This window comes from Anomaloglossus baeobatrachus, chromosome 9 (assembly GCF_048569485.1).
Source record: "Anomaloglossus baeobatrachus isolate aAnoBae1 chromosome 9, aAnoBae1.hap1, whole genome shotgun sequence".
Taxonomy (NCBI): Eukaryota; Metazoa; Chordata; class Amphibia; order Anura; family Aromobatidae; genus Anomaloglossus; species Anomaloglossus baeobatrachus.
Window position 1 is genome coordinate 231,242,045 of NC_134361.1, and position 22,850 is coordinate 231,264,894.

At 53.0% G+C, this 22,850-nt stretch overlaps 1 protein-coding gene across 1 annotated transcript; it reads right to left on the reverse strand.

Annotated features, from left to right (window-relative positions):
- Positions 1–6,024: 6,024 nt before the first annotated feature.
- Positions 6,025–21,419, reverse strand: NTMT1 (N-terminal Xaa-Pro-Lys N-methyltransferase 1). Its single transcript, XM_075324744.1, has 4 exons — positions 21,329–21,419; positions 12,362–12,534; positions 10,454–10,706; positions 6,025–9,218 (listed from the first exon to the last, which is right to left on the reverse strand). The coding sequence occupies exons 2-4, from the start codon at positions 12,521–12,523 to the stop codon at positions 8,962–8,964; spliced, it is 672 nt and encodes a 223-aa protein (XP_075180859.1). The 5' UTR covers positions 12,524–12,534; positions 21,329–21,419; the 3' UTR covers positions 6,025–8,961.
- Between the last annotated feature and the right edge of the window lie 1,431 nt (positions 21,420–22,850).

The window sequence follows — 22,850 nt, forward strand, 5'->3', positions numbered from 1 at the left end:
GAGTCCAGGACAGCATTAATGGCGTAGGACGCAAACGCCGACGCCTGAGTGGTTAAGGACACCACTTGCGGGGCAGATGTACGTGTAACTGCATTAATCTGCGCCTGACAAGCTGAGATAGCTTGGAGTGCCCATACGGCTGCGAATGCTGGAGCAAAAGACGCGCCGATAGCTTCATAGATGGATTTCAACCATAGCTCCATCTGCCTGTCAGTGGCATCTTTGAGTGAAGCCCCGTCTTCCACTGCAAGTATGGATCTAGCCGCCAGTCTGGAGATTGGAGGATCCACCTTAGGACACTGAGTCCAGCCCTTGACAACCTCGGGGGGGAAGGGATAACGTGTGTCCTTAAGGCGCTTGGAAAAACGCTTGTCTGGACAGTCTCGGTTTTTCTGGATTGCCTCTCTGAAGTCAGAGTGATCCAGAAACATATTTAATGTACGCTTTGGAAACCTGAAACGGAATTTCTCCTGAGAAGCAGACTCCTCAATTGGAGGAGCTGGGGGAGAAATATCCAACACCTGATTGATGGTCGCTATAAGGTCATTCACTACTGCGTCACCTTCAGGTGTATCTAGGTTGAGAGCGGCTTCAGTATCAGAATCCTGATCTGAGACCTCCGCTTCATCCTCCAGAGAGTCCCCCTGCTGAGACCCTGAACAATGTGATGAAGTGGAGGGAAGCTCCCAGCGACCCCGCTTGGGCGGCCTGGGACTGCGGTCCGTGTCAGAGACCTCACCCTGGGACCTATGGGTTACCCCAGGAGCACTTTGCTGTTCCAATTGAGGGGGACCAGGGGTCAAAGATTGAACAGTGCCCGTGGCCTGAATCACCGGTCTGTTCTGCAAAGCTTCCAGTATTTTAGCAGACCATTTATCCATAGTCTCAGACAGTTTGTCAGCAAAGGCTGCAAACTCCGTCCCTGTCACCTGGACAGTGGTAGCAGGTGGATCCACCTGGGCCACCTGTAGCAGAGGCTCCGGCTGAGTAAGCGCCACCGGGGCCGAGCATTGCACACAATGAGGGTCAATGGAACCTGTCGGTAGCACAGCTGCACATGAGGTACAGGTTGCAAAGTAAGCCTGTGCTTTGGCACCCTTGCTTTTTGCGGATGACATGTTGTCTCCTCTGAGAACAACCAGGAGGGTATATAGCCAAAAATCAACAGAGCGACCGCACAGTGCAATGTATAGCCTATAAGCCTATATATATATATATACACTTCGGTACTCAGTGGGGCCAGCACCACAGGTGCTGCTTACCGACCGCTCAGAGCGGTTGTGTGGTCGCCAGATACCCTGCCTGGGTCTCCCTGTGTTGCCTCTCCTCTCCAGCGTCTGAATCGCTGACAGGAATGGCTACCGGCGTTCTGTGAGGAGGAGGAGACCGTGGGCGTGCCCAAGAAAAGTGCGGGAATCTAGTGCCCCAGTGTACTGAGTGAGGAGGGAGGAGGATACTAATGTATGCTCCAGCCCTCGGCGCTGACGATCTGTGCAGCGTCCCGCCCTTCCCCTGACTGGCAGGCCTGTGGGCGGGAATAAACGACACTAGGCCGCAGAAGCCGGGGACTAAAGTTATAAGCGCGGCCGGCAATAAGCGCGGCCGCGCGGTAGTCCCCGGCGCACTAACACACCCAGCAGTGCTGCAATGTGTATGGCACAAGCGCTCCATGCGCGGTAGTCCCCGGCGCACTAACACACCCAGCAGTGCTGCAATGTGTATGGCACAAGCGCTCCATGCGCGGTAGTCCCCGGCGCACTAACACACCCAGCAGTGCTGCAATGTGTATGGCACAAGCGCTCCATGCGCGGTCCCCACGGGGACACAGAGTACCTCACAGTAGCAGGGCCTTGTCCCTGACGATATCCAGCTCCTATCCTGCAGATTCCCAGGGGCTGCGGAGGGAGCACGGTCCCTGTGCCTGGAGACCGATTAGGATCCCACTTCACCCAGAGCCCATTAAGGGATGGGGAAGGAAAACAGCATGTGGCTCCTGCCTGTGTACCCGCAATGGGTACCTCAACCTTAACAGCACCGCCGACACAGTGGGGTGAGAAGGGAGCATGCTGGGGGCCCTGATATGGGCCCTCTTTTCTTCCATCCGACCTAGTCAGCAGCTGCTGCTGACTAAGCTGTGGAGCTATGCGTGGATGTCTGCCTCCTTCGCACAAAGCATAAAAACTGAGGAGCCCGTGATGCACGGGGGGTGTATAGGCAGAAGGGGAGGGGCTTTACACTTTTAGTGTAATACTTTGTGTGGCCTCCGGAGGCATAAGCTATACACCCAATTGTCTGGGTCTCCCAATGGAGCGACAAAGAAAAACCCAATGTGGGGTCCCCCTATCTTTTGTAGCCAGCTCGGGTAAAGCAGACGGCTGCATCCTGCAGACCACAGCTGGCAGCTTTACCTTGGCTGGTAATCCAAAACAGAGGGCACCCCACGCTGTTATTTTACATTAAATTAATAATTTAAAACAAAAAATGTGCGGTTCCCCTCAAATTGGATCACCAGCCAAGGTAAAGCGGACAGCCGTGGTCTGGTATTCTCAGACTACGGAGGTCCGTGGTTCTTGGACCCTCCACAGCCTAAGAATAGCAGGCCGTAGCCTCCCCAGAAGTGGCGCATCCATTAGATGTGCCAATCCTGGTGCTTTGTCCCAGCTCACCCAAGGCCCTGATGCGGTGGCAAACTAGGTAATATATGGGGTTGATGCCAGATGTGTAATGTCACCTGGCATCAAGCCCTGGGGTTGGTGAGGTCAGGCGTCTATCAGATACCCAACACCACTAACCCAGTCAGTATTAAAAAAAAAAAAAAAAAAAATTGACAACAAACAAATTTTTATTTGAAAAAAACGTTCCCTCTTTCACCAATTTATTGGAAAGAACAATCAAATCCGGGTCTGGCGTAATCCAATACGGGGGTCCCACGACGATCCATACCATTAGTCACTGTCAGAGTCAATGAAGAACAGAATGTTCCCCATTGGCTGGGAGAGCAGTGACCTGAGCTAACATCAACAGGTCAGCCCAGGTCACTGCAGGGGATGACGGGCGCTGCCATCAGGAGGTTAGAGGGGATCATTACCTGCAGTGATGGAAGCCGCTGCACTCCTGACATCAGCGCTTGTCACTAAAGTCAATGACCGCCGCATTCACAAACGAGGTATCGCGAGGCCCATGACGTCACCGCTAGTCACCTCCTCGGGCCGCTCGCGAGACTTGATGTGAGTACGCGGCGGGCATGGAAGACTTTGTCCACTGGACAAACAATTTTCAACGAACGACTGACACGTGAGGCCATCCATCGCTAATACAACTGGATGAGAAAAAACTGGATCCAGCGGATCAGTCGCTGGATCCGTTTTTTTTTTTTATTTAAAATTCAACGGATTGTCACTGACGGCAAAAAACTGATGTGTGAAAGGGACCTAAGTCAGAAATCTACCCTCTGGGCCTCTGCGGCTGCTCTGATACTGCCGCTGCCTCTACATCTGCACAGGTTGCATAAAAAACCACTGAAACGCACGCATTGTGCCCTAAAAATAAGTTTTGCCCTTGGGTTTCAGTAGGAATTTTGCACCGTTTGCTTTCTGTATCCTTGTTGTTGTTGGGAGTTAACTAAGATCCATCAGTGAGCTCATTCTGATGGAGAATGATCTGTAACTCTTGTCTTTGAGTTGGTCCTCCTGTTTAGCTCAGCTTTGGTCATAACTTGGCCCAGATGAGTTCAGAAGATTACAGCTTGTTCGGAGCTCGCTGCTGGATCTTAGTTCACTCTGCAGCCTGGAAGATGCAGGGAAATACAGAAAACAGCTCAGAATATCAAGAAAAAATTAATTGTTTTTCAGTAAAAGTGCCCCCCCACCCCACCATTGGTGTCCATATCTGTTAAGGTGATGATCAGTGCGGGAAAGAAAGAAGAGGCTTCCAGTTGCCACTTAGTGGTGAACCTGTACATCTAAAGCTCGGAGCCTTGAGCATCAGGTTGGGTTATCATCAGCAGCTGGTATCAGAAGAAAGAATGGGATTAGACAGTGGCTGATGGGGTCGCTGCCAGAGGGAACCTTCTTCTAGATTGCATGTTACTTATGTCAGAAGTTTGGATGCAAATCCCAGTCCATCCGCAGGGTGTAGGGGTACGTGAGCTTAGATGCTGTGCAGAATGGTAGGGATGTTACACCGGCGGGATCACTCCCCTATTTTGCACTGCAGATCACTAATGACCAGGACTTAAAGGGGTTTCTTCAGGACTTCAAAATGAAGCACCTGCCTTTAAGACAGACCATCAATATCGGATATGTCGGGGTCCGACTCGGTCCTTCCATCGATCATCTGCTTGATCCCCTTTATTCATGAGCCACAGCGCCATACTTGTAGTAGTGGCTGTAACTGGTATTGCAGCTCTATCCCATTTAATTGAATAGGACTGAGTGGCAATTTGGAACCAAAGGCCGAGAATTGATCTGATGGGTCAGCACATGATTGCGGTATTAGTACAGGGCAGTGAATGGCGATAATGTCAACCTTTTAGTTCTTGTGCAGGGTTATGGGACTAGCTGGGGAAGTCATGGGAACAGGTGATCAATGTCAGCGCCTTGGATGGGGCCTATTTCATGGCGTACGCAGCAGCGTTGGGATTTTCCAAAATCTCTATATGCCGCAAAGAAAATTTGTAATGCAAAATGACCGCTACTTGATACTGTGGGTGGATGGCGGTACATTTGCTGCAATGAAATTGGTGGATTTTACCAATATATCTCCACCATTGAAAATCCAGAACAGAGGAGAATTTACCTTAAAGAGCAATAATCCCAATTTGCTTATCTTAAAGGAGATATCCAGGGCTTGGATAATCTCAGCATGGGTCATTAATATCAAATCAGTGGGGGTCCGACAGCCCTCACTAATCTGTAATAAAATACCAAAAAAACCCCTCTTTCTCCACTTTATTAACCCAAACACCCAGTTCTGATGTAATCCACATAAGGTCCCATGATGATCCTGGCTCTGCTACATGCTGAAGGCGCAGCGTGCGTGCACAGAACATGACCGCCTGCTGTGAGCTTCAGGCAGAGACTGACTGAGCCGCACGATCATCAGTGACATCACTGAGTTTGTGCGGTCACAGATGGTGGTTCTCACGGTCCTCCACCTGTGACTGCAGGTAACCTGACCTCATTCAGTTTAATGAGACCTTAAACTCCTGGCAGAAAAGAGTGTTTTGTTTTGTTTTTTTGCCAAGAGATGCAGATATGGTGCAGGAATTTGGTGTATAAATTTCAGCATCATATCTGCATCCCTTGGCAAAAAACAAAAAACAAAAACCATCACCCTTTTCTGCCAGGAGATAGGACCTTATGTGGGCCTGCAGGGGTTCTTGGGGTTAATAAATTGGTGAAAGAGGGGGGTTTTTTTGTATTTTATTTCAAATAAAGGATTTTTTTGGTGTGTGTGTTTTTCTTTTTACTTACAGATTAGTAATGGGGATGTCTCATAGATACCTTCCATTAGTAATCTAGGGCTTAGTAGCAGCAGTGAGCGGTTATTAACCCCTTATACTACCCTGAATGTCACTACACCAGGGCAATCGGATGAGGTGGATAAAGTGCCGAAATTGTCACATCTAATGGAGGCTGCTATTTTTAGGCTGGGGGGGGACCAATAAGCATGGGCCACCCCAGCCTGATAATACCAGCCCCCAGCTGTCTGCTTTATTATGGCTGGATATCAAAATTGGGGGGGGGACCGCACGCTTTTTTTTTTTTAATTATGGTGGCTGAATGCAAAGAGTTACATGGAGTTCTCTGAGAACTCCATGTTCGGGGTCCATGCACGGACTCTAGGTATCCGGTACTGATCCTGAACTTTACAGCTTGGGCTCGCCCATCACTATTACTGATGACCTATTGTAAGGACAGTCGGACAAACCCCTTTAAGTTGGAGCCGCAAACAGCGGCCAAGACCCCTCCAGATCTGGGTGCAGTTTGGTGTGAAATGTTTAGGGAAAAAAAATAAAATAAATTACAAATGGAAAAAATAATTTATTATATTGAAAATCTGTCACTCCAGGTCAGGACCAGACCCTCGTATAACGTCAGTATCTGCAGACATGCAATATACAACACAGACCGGCCCCCCGATGTGCCGGCACGACTACCGCAGACCCCCGGGAGGAGCTGCAGGAGAGCCGCGGGGTCACAGACTAAAAAGGAACCAATGGTACAAAATTCCAACCAGTGCCTGTAATAAAAGGGGCAGCGCGAGATAAACATGGCTGCCTATTGCCATAAACCGTCACTGCCACAGGCTGCTGCTGCAATACCACCAGCAGCCTGTGGACGAGAGGGGCGCCATTTGTGAAATAAGATGGATTATTTTGTTGTTTTTGTCTTGGGTCACCCCTAGCTAAAAATAATAAATAAATGGCGCCCTCCAGCTTATTGGTGATGGGTTCACTAAATTGCTTAATAACACACTTTTTTTTGGGGGGGGGGGTTCAAACGCTAAAAGGTGATGCCATAAGAAGTGAGATGTTTTGTTTTTTTGTTATGCTGCTCAGTTGCCCCAATATAGTGGCCCTTATAGATGTGCGCGGGGGTCACCCAACTCTCCATGACTTTTCAATAGTCAGCGATCAGATCAGGATTTCCCTCTATAACCTGCTCCCATCGCTGCCATGACCCGATTTTTTTTCTCTCCACCTTTAGTGTTTTGCAAAAGTATTCACGCCCTTGGCTTTTTACCTATTTTGTTACATTACAATCTGTGTTTACATATTTTTGTAATCCCGTTTGACCACTATGACCATCCATCATCATCAAATGGAAAGAGCATGGTCCACAAGGAACCTGCCGAGAGATGGCCGCACACCAAAACTCTCAGCCCGGGCAAGGAGGGCATTACTCCTAGACCAAAAGTGACCCTGATGGAGCTGCAGAGTTCCCAAGCAGAGACTCGAGGGTCTGTCCGTACGAGCACAATAATCCGTACACTCCATAGAGCCGGCCTTTCTGGAACAGTGGCCAGAAAAAAGCCTTTACTTACAGCCAAAAATTGGAAGTCTCATTTTGACAAAATACATGTGGGAGACTCCCCGAATGTATGGAGGAAGGTGCTGGGGTCAGAGGAGACCAAAATGGAACTTTTTGGCCACCAAGGTAAACACTATGTCTGACGCCAAACCAACACCGCTCATCACCCCAAAAACACCATCCCCACAGTGAAACATGGTGGAGGCAGCATTGTACTGTGGGGATGTTTTCTGGCAGCAGGGACCGGGAGAATGGTCAGAGGGGAAGACGGATGGTGCAAAATAGCGGGATATTCTGGAGCAAAACCTATTCCTGTTCGTCGGTGACTGGAGACTGAGATGGAGGTTTCACCTTCCAATAAGACAATGACCCACAGCAACTGCTAAAGTAACACGCGAGGGGTGTAAGGGGAAACGTGTAAATGTATTGGAGCCCCCGAGTCACAGCCCAGACCTTAATCCAATGGAGAATCTGTGGTTAGACGTGAAGAGGAAACCAATGAGCCTGAAGGAGCTGGAGTAGTGTAGCCTTGAGGAACGGGCAAATATCCCAGCGGCAAAAGGGGGAAAACTCATAGACTGCTCCAAAGTGACTTGCAGCTGTAATTGCTGCAAAAGGAGGCTCTATAAACAACTGATTTTGGGAGGGGGAGGGGGTGAATATTTATGCACACTGAAGTTTTCAGTTATTTTGTCCTATTTGTTGTTTGAAATATTCTCAGTTGTAGACATGTTCTTTACATGAACAGATGCAAACACTCATGTAACAAAACACGAAAAATGCCAAGGGGGGGTGAATACTTTCGCAAGGCACTGTATGCAAACTATCAGGCCACATACCTCATAATACAAATGAGGGTCCCGTACACGCTAGGTGTGTATGGTCCATCTAAGTGTCCTGCCCAATCTTTGTTTAGCCAATACCTTGTCTGTACACTTGTGCATGCGCAGTCAAAACCTGGAGCATGCGCAGAATATTTTCTCCATGGGGAGTCGTCATTATTTTGTAATGTGCACGTGTCCCTTGGTCACTCCTGGCTCATCATGACTTGCGCATGCGCAGCCAAAAAATTGGAGCATGCGCAGGATGTTTTCTCCAAGGTAGGTCGTCATAATTTCGATATTTGCATGTGTCCCTTGCTCAGTCCAGACTCATCAGGACCGGCGCATGCGCAGCCAACAACTGGCGTATGTGCAGCTGAAAACAGACATACGTGTAGCTAACAGCTACCGCATGCACAGGATGTTTTCTCCAGGGTGGGTCGTCATTATTTTGGTATGTGCACGTGTCCCCTGCTCACTCCTGGCTCATCATCACCGGCGCATGCGCAGGATGTTTTCTCCAGGGTGGGTCGTCATTATTTTGGTATGTGCACATGTTCCCTGCTCACTCCTGGCTCATCATCACCGGCGCATGCGCAGACCAAAATTGATTTTCTGTCCACACAAGTAAAAATACTCTGCGCATGCGCCCATTCTTAGCGCAGCAGCACAAGTGCCAGATGACCGGAAATATTCACGTCCATAAACAGACAAGGGGCGCTGATTCCTGACCCTTTAACTGAATAAGGGGTGAAGATTTTGGTTATTTTTATATTAGAAGGTAAGCGGTGCAATTAATTATTGGGTGGGCCATAAATGGTGGTGGGGCTACGGGGGGGGGGGACAGGATCCCTATAAAACTGGTAAGAGCTAATTTCGGACAGTTCGTTGCCCTCTGACCACCCCTCTCGACTACAGGGTCACATTTTATGGGCTCGACCTTAATGTTTTTGTTTTTTGGCAATGGCCACCAGCCGGCTGCCCCCGCATTGGGCTCCCGAGGGCCAGTTTAGTCCTCGTTTGTTACCGCTCAGCAGGCGCACAAGAGCTGACGCTTTTTTTGGCACAGCAGAACAGTGGAGAGGTCTCATCATCGGTGGCATTAGTTATCTCATGGCGATGGAGTACACGTGGTAGATCTCCTCGGGAAAGTTCTCCTGCCTCTCCTGGGCCAGCACCGAGAGGCCGGCCTGTCTGATGAGGCGACGCACCAGGTCCAAGTCCCTGCAGACGCTGCTGTCCACCTCATCCATGATGACGCCCTCCTGGGTCATGTTGTCCTTGATGATGACGACGCCATTCAGTCTCAGGCCGGCTTTACACCGCGTCAGGAAATCCACTAAGTGACTGTCTGTTAAGTGTCCTGCGGAAGAAGAGGGGGACACGCTGAAGGGAGCGGCCGTGATCTGTACTCAGGACGCGAAACGCGCTACAGGCCAACCCCCATCTGCCGCGAAACGCGCTAGTGAGAGGCCAGCCCCCCATCTGCCGCAAAACGCGCTAGTGAGAGGCCAGCCCCCCATCTGCCGCAAAACGCGCTAGTGAGAGGCCAGCCCCCCATCTGCCGCAAAACGCGCTAGTGAGGCCAGCCCCCCCATCTGCCGCAAAACGCGCTAGTGAGGCCAGCCCCCCCATCTGCCGCAAAACGCGCTAGTGAGGCCAGCCCCCACCATCTGCCGCAAAACGCGCTAGTGAGGCCAGCCCCCCCATCTGCCGCAAAACGCGCTAGTGAGGCCAGCCCCCCCATCTGCCGCAAAACGCGCTAGTGAGGCCAGCCCCCACCATCTGCCGCAAAACGCGCTAGTGAGGCCAGCCCCCCCATCTGCCGCAAAACGCGCTAGTGAGGCCAGCCCCCCCCCATCTGCCGCAAAACGCGCTAGTGAGGCCAGCCCCCCCCATCTGCCGCAAAACGCGCTAGTGAGGCCAGCCCCCCCATCTCCCGCAAAACGCGCTAGTGAGGCCAGCCCCCCCCCCTCTGCCGCAAAACGCGCTAGAGGCCAGCCCCCCCATCTGCCGCAAAACGCACTAGTGAGAGGCCAACCTCCATCTGCCGCAAAACGCGCTAGTGAGGCCAACCTCCATCTGCCGCAAAACGCGCTAGTGAGGCCAACCTCCATCTGCCGCAAAACGCGCTAGTGAGAGGCCAGCCCCCATCTGCCGCAAAACGCGCTAGTGAGAGGCCAGCCCCCATCTGCCCCAAAACGCACTAGTGAGAGGCCAACCTCCATCTGCCGCAAAACGCGCTAGTGAGAGGCCAACCTCCATCTGCCGCAAAACGCGCTAGTGAGAGGCCAACCTCCATCTGCCGCAAAACGCGCTAGTGAGAGGCCAGCCTCCATCTGCCGCAAAACGCGCTAGTGAGAGGTCAGCCCCCATCTGCCGCCAAACGCGCTAGTGAGAGGCCAGCCCCCATCCGCTACAAAACGCACTAGTGAGAGGCCAACCCCCATCCGCTGCAATACGCACTAGTGAGAGGCCAACCCCCATCCGCTGCAATACGCACTAGTGAGAGGCCAGCCCCCATCCGCTGCAAAACGTGTTAGTATGAAACGCGTTAGTGTGACACCGGCCTAGATCTGCTGCGCCCCGCTGCCTCACCTATAACCCACTGGATCCAGATGACGTCGTAGTGATTGGGCTCCGGGACAAAGTCCTGTAGGCCGCAGCAATAGTAGTCGCCGATCCTCTTCCCGTCTTCCCCCAGGAAACTCTTTGCTTTGCTCAGGAACTCGTCGGTGACGTCCACCATGTCTACAGTCTTGAAGAGCGGCAGTAGGAGGCGTTTGGTGATCCGCCCGATCCCAGCGCCGCAGTCTAAAGCGCATGAGGTGCCGGTTTTGTGGGGACCGTCCTGTGGGACAAAACATAGTCCTGAGATTAGGGGTCTCCACCATGTTATTCTTAGCGGCTCTAGAAAGGGGGGGCACGTTATTGAGGGTTATTTGTACCCAGAGGTTTCAGCACACAATGTCTGAGGAGATGGAGGGGCTGCAAGAAACCGCACATCAGAGGGACAAAGCCTCCTCTAGTGGGGTCTTCTCCTGATAGAGGAGGCCTAACGAGAGAAATGTAGAGGGAGAAGTGGAAACGTCACCCATAGTTACCAGATTACTGCACTGACATGTCTAGGGCAGCCATAGGGGCAGCCATAGGGGCAGCCATAGGGGCAGCAGCTCCAAAATCTGTGATCCAACGGGCCCACGAATACAAGATGATCAAGGGATCCCGGACTGCCGCCCCCACCAGTACTCCGTCCCCCCAGACCAGAGACTAGAACCCCCTCCTAATGCCGGCATCATCTTCGTAGTTTCTGTCCAGTAGGCTTGGCATGACCTCAGAGACTATGTCCTCCCGCCCATGACCCCTACGTCCTCCCGCTCACGACGACCCCCCCGTCCTCCCGCCCACGATGACCCCCCCGTCCTCGATGACCCCCCACGTCCTCCCGCCCACGATGACCCCCCCGTCCTCCCGCCCACGATGATCCCCCCGTCCTCGATGACCCCCCACGTCCTCCCGCCCACGACCCCTACGTCCTCCTGCCTACAACGACGACCCCCCCGTCCTCCCGCCCATGATGACCCCCCCGTCCTCGATGACCCCTTACGTCCTCCCGCCCACGATGACCCCCCCCACGTCCTCCCGCCCACGATGACCCCCCCTCGTCCTCCCACCGACAACGACATCACGAATACAATGACATCATGTTGAGCCTTCTGATCAGAAGAGGGATGCTGGACAGTAGCAGGAGGTTCTTAAGGCTCCGGTCGGGTGGGAATGGTCTACTGACATGGTCACCGGAGCTGGTCCTCCACATCTTATAGGCAAACTCTAGTGACTAGGCCCAGTGGAATCTCACAATGCAACCACAGATTTTGGACCAAAAATGGCCCCTTCTAGAAGGTAACAAATGTTCTTAATAGATTTTCGGGGGCTGCCTAATAAAGGTGCTCAATGTCACGTCATGCCTCCGGGAACTGCGGTGCTGATGTAGGAGGCGGGTATCCATTGTGTTAATTGGGTAGTGGACAACCCCTTTAACCTTTCCCGTCCTGCACCATACATGAGCGGCACTGGAGGATGGGCAGAGCTTGTGCACCAGAGGAGCCTGTGCCATGAAGGTCTCCTCCTCTTTGGTGGGGTCTAACAAGAATCCAAAGATGGCAGACCTGGGGGGAGGGTCTTTATGGAAATTCGTTGGCACCCGGTAATCACTAGTGGGGGCAACGGAGTCTCTCTTAGCCTAAAGCCTGTAGATGCGGCGGTCGCTGCGGACGGTGGCATCTGAGGTGTTACAATGGCCAAGTGTGGCTCTCGCTGCAGTCTGGGCCGTTTAACCCCTCAGATGCCTTGCTCCATCCAATACATATAACAACTATGTAACCCCTCGGTGCCGCCCCCGTCACAGCTGACCCGGACTCCCCAGCTCCGCACCTGGCAGCACTACGGCTCTAGTTACAGAGCGGGGGGTGGGGGGGCGAGATTTCGTCCTACGGGGATACTCACGCGCAGGAATCTCTGCAGGAACTTTTTGGAGCTATTGATATCGATGCTGGATATATGGCCGTAGCCCCCCAGCATGCCGTCCACCGTGGGGGGGACGTTCTTCCAATATTTCTTTGCTTTACAGTAAAACTGTGACTCATCTTCTACCAGGTCCGTGGCCATGACGGGAAGAACTGAAAAGAGAGAAGTCTAAAATTCAAATAGTGAAATAAAACAACAAAAAGACATGCAAAGATAATAAAAAGGAAAACAAAAAAAACATGGAAGGACAGTGGAGGAGAGGAGACCGGAAGGGAAAGGACGAAAGAAGACGGTGGAGGAGAGGAGACCGGAAGGGAAAGGACGAAAGAAGACGGTGGAGGATAGGAGACCGGAAGGGAAAGCACGAAAGAAGACGGTGGAGGAGAGGAGACCGGAAAAGAAAGCACGAAAGAAGACGGTGGAGGAGAGGAGACCGGAAAAGAAAGCACGAAAGAAGACGGTGGAGGAGAGGAGACCGGAAGGGAAAGGAAGAAAGAAGACGGTGGAGGAGAGGAGACCGGAAGGGAAAGGAAGAAAGAAGACGGTGGAGGAGAGGAGACCGGAAGGGAAAGGAAGAAAGAAGACGGTGGAGGAGAGGCGACCGGAAGGGAAAGGACGAAAGAAGACGGTGGAGGAGAGGAGACCGGAAGGGAAAGCACGAAAGAAGACGGTGGAGGAGAGGAGACCGGAAAAGAAAGCACGAAAGAAGACGGTGGAGGAGAGGAGACCGGAAAAGAAAGCACGAAAGAAGACGGTGGAGGAGAGGAGACCGGAAGGGAAAGGAAGAAAGAAGACGGTGGAGGAGAGGAGACCGGAAGGGAAAGGAAGAAAGAAGACGGTGGAGGAGAGGAGACCGGAAGGGAAAGGAAGAAAGAAGACGGTGGAGGAGAGGCGACCGGAAGGGAAAGGACGAAAGAAGACGGTGGAGGAGAGGAGACCGGAAGGGAAAGGACGAAAGAAGACGGTGGAGGAGAGGAAACCGGAAGGGAAAGGAAGAAAGAAGACGGTGGAGGAGAGGAAATCGGAAGGGAAAGGAAGAAAGAAGACGGTGGAGGAGAGGAGACCGGAAGGGAAAGGAAGAAAGAAGACGGTGGAGGAGAGGAGACCGGAAGGGAAAGGAAGAAAGAAGACGGTGGAGGAGAGGAGACTGGAAGGGAAAGGAAGAAAGAAGCCGGTGGAGGAGAGGAGACCGGAAGGGAAAGGAAGAAAGAAGCCGGTGGAGGAGAGGAGACCGGAAGGGAAAGGAAGAAAGAAGCCGGTGGAGGAGAGGAGACCGGAAGGGAAAGGAAGAAAGAAGACGGTGGAGGAGAGGAGACCGGAAGGGAAAGGACGAAAGAAGACGGTGGAGGAGAGGAGACCGGAAGGGAAAGGACGAAAGAAGACGGTGGAGGAGAGGAGACCGGAAGGGAAAGGACGAAAGAAGACGGTGGAGGAGAGGAGACCGGAAAAGAAAGCACGAAAGAAGACGGTGGAGGATAGGAGACCGGAAGGGAAAGGAAGAAAGAAGACGGTGGAGGAGAGGCGACCGGAAGGGAAAGGAAGAAAGAAGACGGTGGAGGAGAGGAGACCGGAAGGGAAAGGACGAAAGAAGACGGTGGAGGAGAGGCGACCGGAAGGGAAAGGACGAAAGAAGAAAAGATGGGGGAGGGAGGGGGGTCCTGAAAAGGAAAGGAGGGAGCGGGGCCCGAAAAGGAAAGGGGAGAGCCGGGCCCCAAAAGGAAAGGTTGGAGCCGGGCACGAAAAGGAAAGGGGGGAGCCGGGCAGGAAAAGGAAAGGGGGGAGCCGGGCACGAAAAGGAAAGGGGGGAGCCGGGCACGAAAAGGAAAGGGGGGAGCCGGGCACGAAAAGGAAAGGGGGGAGCCGGGCACGAAAAGGAAAGGGGGGAGCCGGGCACGAAAAGGAAAGGGGGGAGCCGGGCACGAAAAGGAAAGGGGGGAGCCAGGCACGAAAAGGAAAGGGGGGAGCCAGGCACGAAAAGGAAAGGGGGGAGCCAGGCACGAAAAGGAAAGGGGGGAGCCAGGCACGAAAAGGAAAGGGGGGAGCAGGGTCTGAAAAGGAACGGGGTGGGGCAAGAAGGAAGAGGGAGGGGCAAATAGCAGAAAGAGGGGGTGGGAATCAGGAAGAGGTTGTGGAGGAGAGGGAGAAGCCACAGGAAGGGCAAAAAAGAGGAGAGAGGGTGTGGGGGTGACAGGAAAGGGATGGTTGGCACCACACAGGGTGTGAGGCCGATAGGAAGAGGCAAAAAGAAGAAATTAATTGGGGTGGGGGGGGAGAAAGCAGGTGGGTGATAGGAAGGGGGCTGATGGGGAAGAGGCGACAAGAAGGGAAAAAGAAAGGAAAGAAAATAACAGGAAAAAGAAGGAAGAGGAAGGAAGAAAAAAAAAAAAAGTAATAGATCAAAAGAAAAATATAGAAATAAAGTTTCAAAATTAAAGTAAATAATAAATATTTGAAATAAATCTACGTCTAAATTATAACAAAGGTGTTAATCCATGATTTTCGGGGCCTGGTTTTTCGTCCTCCCTAACGGGTGACCGCCCCGTCAGGGAGCACGGCCGGTGACCGCCCCGTCACGGAGCACGGCCGGTGACCGCCCCCTTCAGGGAGCACGGCCGGTGACCGCTCGTTAGGGAGCATGGCCGGTGACCGCCCGTTAGGGAGGACGGCCGGTGACAGCTCGCTATGGAGGACGGCCGGTGACCGCTCGTTATGGAGGATGGCCGGTGACCGCTCGTTAGGGAGGACGGCCGGTGACCGCTCGTTAGGGAGGACGGCTGGTGACCGCTCGTTAGGGAGGACGGCCGGTGACCGCTCGTTAGGGAGGACGGCCGGTGACCGCTCGTTAGGGAGGACGGCCGGTGACCGCTCGTTATGGAGGATGGCCGGTGACCGCTCGTTAGGGAGGACGGCCGGTGACCGCTCGTTAGGGAGGACGTCGGCGGTGCCAGAGAACAGCGCCTCTATTTTTAAGATCTGCCAGATTAACCCTTTTGTTACTGGCCACGTGGCTCATAAAGAGATATAGTCAGATGATGACGAGCGGAGGAGGACTCTGCCATGACCTTATCAGGAGCCGCCCGAGGCGCCGTCTGTTCACACCCAATAGTCTTGAATGATCACTAAAAATAGTGCTCCCCTCGCGGCGCTCGCACACCGCCCGTGCCACACGTCCAGGAATAACAGCGGGTGCCGGCCAGAAAAAGAAAACACATGGAGAAGACAATCTCCACACCCAAAATAGAGGGACAATCGCTCAGATAACAATTCCCTACAGTTATAATCTATACCCCAGATTGTTCCCAGGATGAGGGATATCTATAAGTATCCATAACCATCCATAAGACATAAGTCTTAAGACGCCCCCCGCACCCCCTGAACTAGAAGACCCCGCTAGAGTCAGACACCCCCAGACTGGGGGAAGGGTCTGGTGTGACACATAAAGCTGTATGGAGGGTGTAATGTTACAGGTGGGCTCACATTCACCCACTGACTTTCAGGCACCCCCTAGATCACTACTATGGGGGCCATCAATCAGGGGGTCCCGAGTCCACACCGTATAATCCACTGGTGAGAAATCACCAATCTGGACCCCAAAAGCAAGAAGTACCAGAGAGGGGGCAGATATCACCGCGCGGGGGGGGGGCAGATATCACCGCGCGGGGGGGGCAGATATCACCGCGCGGGGGGGGCAGATATCACCGCGCGGGGGGGGCAGATATCACCGCGCGGGGGGGGCAGATATCACCGCGCGGGGGGGGGCAGATATCACCGCGCGGGGGGGGCAGATATCACCGCGCGGGGGGGGCAGATATCACCGCGCGGGGGGGCAGATATCACCGCGCGGGGGGGGCAGATATCACCGCGCGGGGGGGGGCAGATATCACCGCGCGGGGGGGGCAGATATCACCGCGCGGGGGGGCAGATATCACCATACATCAGCAGCTATAATCAGGGGCAGACATAACCATACAGGGGCAGATATCACTGTATAGACACAGCTATAATCAGGGGCAGATATCACCATATAGGAGCAGGGGCAGATATCACTGTACAGGGGCAGATATCACTGTATAGAAGCAGATATAATCAGGGGCAGATATCACTGTACAGGGTCGGTTTGGCTGTATTCGGGGGCAGATATGGCTGTATTCGGGGGGGCAGATATGGCTGTATTCGGGGGGGCAGACATGGCTGTATTCGGGGGGGGCAGATATGGCTGTATTCGGGGGGGCAGATATGGCTGTATTCGGGGGGGGGCAGATATGGCTGTATTCGGGGGGGGGCAGATATGGCTGTATTCGGGGGGGGGCAGATATGGCTGTATTCGGGGGGGGCAGATATGGCTGTATTCGGGGGGGGCAGATATGGCTGTATTCGGGGGGGGGCAGATATGGCTGTATTCGGGGGGGCAGATATGGCTGTATTCGGGGGGGCAGATATGGCTGTATTCGGGGGGGGCAGATATGGCTGTATTCGGGGGGGGCAGATATGGCTGTATTCGGGGGGGGGGCAGATATGGCTGTATTCGGGGGGCAGGTATGGCTGTATTCGGGGGGCAGGTATGGCTGTATTCGGGGGGGCAGGTATGGCTGTATTCGGGGGGGCAGGTATGGCTGTATTCGGGGGGGCAGGTATGGCTGTATTCGGGGGGGCAGGTATGGCTGTATTCGGGGGGCAGGTATGGCTGTATTCGGGGGGCAGGTATGGCTGTATTCGGGGGGCAGGTATGGCTGTATTCGGGAGGCAGGTATGGCTGTATTCGGGGGGCAGGTATGGCTGTATTCGGGGGGCAGGTATGGCTGTATTCGGGGGGCAGGTATGGCTGTATTCGGGGGGCAGGTATGGCTGTATTCGGGGGCAGATATGGCTGTATTCGGGGCAGGTATGGCTGTATTCGGGGCAGGTATGGCTGTATTCGGGGCAGGTATGGCTGTATTCGGGGCAGGTATGGCTGTATTCGGGGGGCAGGTATGGCTGTATTCGGGGCAGGTATGGCTGTATTCGGGGCAGGTATGGCTGTATTCGGGGCAGGTATGGCTGTATTCGGGGCAGGTATGGCTGTATTCGGGGCAGGTATGGCTGTATTCGGGGCAGGTATGGCTGTATTCGGGGCAGATATGGCTGCATTCAGGGGCAGATATGGCTGCATTCAGGGGCAGATATGGCTGCATTCAGGGGCAGATATGGCTGCATTCAGGGGCAGATATGGCTGCATTCAGGGGCAGATATGGCTGCATTCAGGGGCAGATATGGCTGCATTCAGGGGCAGATATGGCTGCATTCAGGGGCAGATATGGCTGCATTCAGGGGCAGATATGGCTGTATTGGGGGCAGATATGGCTGTATTGGGGGCAGATATGGCTGTATTCGGGGGCAGATATGGCTGTATCCGGGGCAGACATGGCTGTATTCGGGGGCAGATATGGCTGTATTCGGGGGGGGCAGATATGGCTGTATTCGGGGGGGCAGATATGGCTGTATTCGGGGGGGGGCAGATATGGCTGTATTCGGGGGGGGCAGATATGGCTGTATTCGGGGGGGGGGGGCAGATATGGCTGTATTCGGGGGGCAGGTATGGCTGTATTCGGGGGGCAGGTATGGCTGTATTCGGGGGGGCAGGTATGGCTGTATTCGGGGGGGCAGGTATGGCTGTATTCGGGGGCAGGTATGGCTGTATTCGGGGGGCAGGTATGGCTGTATTCAGGGGGCAGGTATGGCTGTATTCAGGGGGCAGGTATGGCTGTATTCGGGGGGCAGGTATGGCTGTATTCGGGGGGCAGGTATGGCTGTATTCGGGGGGCAGGTATGGCTGTATTCGGGGGGCAGGTATGGCTGTATTCGGGGGGCAGGTATGGCTGTATTCGGGGGCAGATATGGCTGTATTCGGGGCAGGTATGGCTGTATTCGGGGCAGGTATGGCTGTATTCGGGGCAGGTATGGCTGTATTCGGGGGGCAGATATGGCTGTATTCGGGGGGCAGATATGGCTGTATTCGGGGGGCAGATATGGCTGTATTCGGGGCAGGTATGGCTGTATTCGGGGCAGGTATGGCTGTATTCGGGGCAGGTATGGCTGTATTCGGGGCAGGTATGGCTGTATTCGGGGCAGGTATGGCTGTATTCGGGGCAGGTATGGCTGCATTCGGGGCAGATATGGCTGCATTCGGGGGCAGATATGGCTGTATTCGGGGCAGATATAGCTGTATTCGGGGCAGATATGGCTGTATTGGGGGCAGATATGGCTGTATTCGGGGGCAGATATGGCTGTATTCGGGGGGCAGATATGGCTGTATTCGGGGGGCAGATATGGCTGTATTCGGGGGGCAGATATGGCTGTATTCGGGGGCAGATATGGCTGTATTCGGGGGGCAGATATGGCTGTATTCGGGGGGCAGATATAGCTGTATTCGGGGGCAGATATGGCTGTATTCGGGGAAGATATAGCTGTATTCGGGGGCAGATATGGCTGTATTCGGGGGCAGATATGGCTGTATTCGGGGGCAGATATGGCTGTATTCGGGGGCAGATATGGCTGTATTCGGGGGGCAGATATGGCTGTATTCGGGGGCAGATATGGCTGTATTCGGGGGCAGATATGGCTGTGTTCGGGGGCAGATATGGCTGTGTTCGGGGGGCAGATATGGCTGTATTCGGGGGCAGATATGGCTGTATTCGGGGGCAGATATAGCTGTATTCGGGGCAGATATAGCTGTATTCGGGGCAGATATGGCTGTATTCGGGGCAGATATGGCTGTATTCGGGGCAGATATAGCTGTATTCGGGGCAGATATAGCTGTATTCGGGGCAGATATAGCTGTATTCGGGGCAGATATAGCTGTATTCGGGGCAGATATAGCTGTATTCGGGGGCAGATATGGCTGTATTCGGGGCAGATATAGCTGTATTCGGGGCAGATATAGCTGTATTCGGGGGCAGATATAGCTGTATTCGGGGGCAGATATGGCTGTATTCGGGGGCAGATATAGCTGTATTCGGGGCAGATATGGCTGTATTCGGGGGCAGATATGGCTGTATTCGGGGCAGATATGGCTGTATTAGGGGCAGATATGGCTGTATTCGGGGCAGATATGACTGTATTCGGGGGCAGATATGGCTGTATTCGGGGGCAGATATGGCTGTATTCGGGGCAGATATGGTTGTATTCGGGGGCAGATATGGCTGTATTCGGGGCAGATATGGCTGTATTTGGGGCAGATATGGCTGTATTCGGGGGCAGGTATGGCTGTATTCGGGGGCAGGCATGGCTGTATTTGGGGGCAGATATGGCTGTATTCGGGGGCAGATATAGCTGTATTCGGGGCAGATATGGCTGTATTCGGGGCAGATATGGCTGTATTCGGGGCAGATATAGCTGTATTCGGGGCAGATATAGCTGTATTCGGGGCAGATATAGCTGTATTCGGGGCAGATATAGCTGTATTCGGGGCAGATATAGCTGTATTCGGGGCAGATATGGCTGTATTCGGGGCAGATATGGCTGTATTCGGGGGCAGATATGGCTGTATTCGGGGGGCAGATATGGCTGTATTCGGGGGGCAGATATGGCTGTATTCGGGGGCAGATATGGCTGTATTCGGGGGCAGATATGGCTGTATTCGGGGAAGATATAGCTGTATTCGGGGGCAGATATGGCTGTATTCGGGGGCAGATATGGCTGTATTCGGGGGCAGATATGGCTGTATTCGGGGGCAGATATGGCTGTATTCGGGGGCAGATATGGCTGTATTCGGGGGCAGATATGGCTGTATTCGGGGCAGATATGGCTGTATTCGGGGGCAGATATGGCTGTGTTCGGGGGGCAGATATGGCTGTATTCGGGGGCAGATATGGCTGTATTCGGGGCAGATATAGCTGTATTCGGGGCAGATATAGCTGTATTCGGGGCAGATATAGCTGTATTTGGGGCAGATATGGCTGTATTGGGGGCAGATATGGCTGTATTCGGGGGCAGATATGGCTGTATTCGGGGGCAGATATGGCTGTATTCGGGGGGCAGATATGGCTGTATTCGGGGGCAGATATGGCTGTATTCGGGGGCAGATATGGCTGTATTCGGGGGCAGATATGGCTGTATTCGGGGCAGATATGGCTGTATTCGGGGGCAGATATGGCTGTATTCGGGGCAGATATGGCTGTATTCGGGGGCAGATATGGCTGTATTCGGGGGCAGATATGGCTGTGTTCGGGGGGCAGATATGGCTGTATTCGGGGGCAGATATGGCTGTATTCGGGGGCAGATATGGCTGTATTCGGGGCAGATATGGCTGTATTCGGGGGGGGCAGATATGGCTGTATTCGGGGGCAGATATGGCTGTATTCGGGGCAGATATGGCTGTATTCGGGGGCAGATATGGCTGTATTCGGGGGCAGATATGGCTGTATTCGGGGGCAGATATGGCTGTGTTCGGGGGGCAGATATAGCTGTATTCGGGGGCAGATATGGCTGTATTCGGGGGCAGATATGGCTGTATTCGGGGGCAGATATGGCTGTATTCGGGGGCAGATATGGCTGTATTCGGGGCAGATATGGCTGTATTCGGGGGCAGATATGGCTGTATTCGGGGCAGATATGGCTGTATTCGGGGGGCAGATATGGCTGTGTTCGGGGGGCAGATATGGCTGTATTCGGGGGCAGATATGGCTGTATTCGGGGGCAGATATGGCTGTATTCGGGGCAGATATGGCTGTATTCGGGGGGGGCAGATATGGCTGTATTCGGGGGCAGATATGGCTGTATTCGGGGCAGATATGGCTGTATTCGGGCCAGACGTGTCATTATTGGGGCAGGTCCTGGCTGTGCTCCCGGTCACTGTGGTTATGTGACTGTTAGCAGCTGATATGACGCTGTGCTCGGCGCTGCCCGCGGTTTCTCCTTCCCGGTACACGGCGGCGCCGGCTCCGCACCCCCCACACGCCCGATACTCACGGACTACCCAGCAGGACACCGCGCCGCCGGCTGCAGCCTCCGCTCAGGGCTAGAGGGCGCATGTGGACGTCAAGTCCAGCACTCTTCCGGCCTGACAGCACGTTAGCCAATCAGTAGTGAGAAAAGCGTGCTCATCCAATCACAGTGAAAATCTTCTCTCACCGACTAACCAATCAGCTACGGGATCCTGTTTGATAGACAGCTCCAGCATCCAATCAGCTTACCGCCGGCAACTGAAGGCCATATAAATTCAGAACAATGCCCTGGCTGCCTCAGTGAGGGGCCCCGGGGTCCCTGTGAGGGGCCCCTGTGGGGGTCATACAGGCATAATGTGTCAGGAGAGTCCTCCCTGGCGTCTGACCGGTCATAATTATCATAAATGATGTCACGGAATCGCTAAGATTTCAAATAATCGTCAATAGCGACGACATAGGTATTAAAAAAGGAATGGTCTCACCCAATCCCTTTTGATGGAGGGACACGCAGTCTCTAGATCCTGAGTAGTGGATATGTCCGCCATACACTGGCCCTACTACCTCCTGGATACAAAATAACAAAAGACTGCTGCCCCAGACTTCCGTCCTAACAAGGACGGACCACAACTAGGTCTCAAGCTGGACCCCTATGCTGACCCTGATGACATCCCGGCGTCCCGACGCGTTTCGTCACTACCTAAATATTGTTTGCATTGCGTCTATGTATATGACTGACCATTGTCAGCGTATGGAGTGCATTGTAATGCTATTGTTTTTTTAGGTATTATTTTGTATATTGCGTTTTTTTGCCAATTGGACCATTGTCCTTTGCTTATAAGCAATACCTCTTTCCTTTATGTATGTTTAGTTTTTTTCATGTGTTTGTTATTCTAGTGGCCTCACTGTATGCGCTTGCCTATTTGGGCTAGCCCACATGACTAGGGTGTTTATCACCACTTACAGTGATGGCTTTCAGTACCTAACTTGTGCCTTTGGAGTGAGATATTTGCTCCTACAAGTTTAGGAATAAAGGTAATTTTTATGCTGATTCTATAACCTAACCTTAATTGGATTGCTATTTTTACACTAATAAAGGAAAAAAAAAAAAAGGCCTCAAATATGAACGACTTTATTACAGTTGGGTTTCATGAAATATTTTGCTTTTCTTCAAGCGTTTCCTTTCCCTGCACATTTTACTTGGATTGGTACTGGCCAGAAAAAAGGGCAGGCAGCAGAAGTCTAAGCTCACTGACAGATCCTCAGTTAACTCATTAGCTCACTGACAGATCCTCAGTTAACTCATTAGCTCACTGACAGATTCTCAGTTAACTCATTAGCTCACTGACAGATTCTCAGTTAACTCATTAGCTCACTGACAGATTCTCAGTTAACTCATTAGCTCACTGACAGATCCTCAGTTAACTCATTAGCTCACTGACAGATTCTCAGTTAACTCATTAGCTCACTGACAGATTCTCACTTAACTCATTAGCTCACTGACAGATTCTCAGTTAACTCATTAGCTCACTGACAGATTCTCAGTTAAC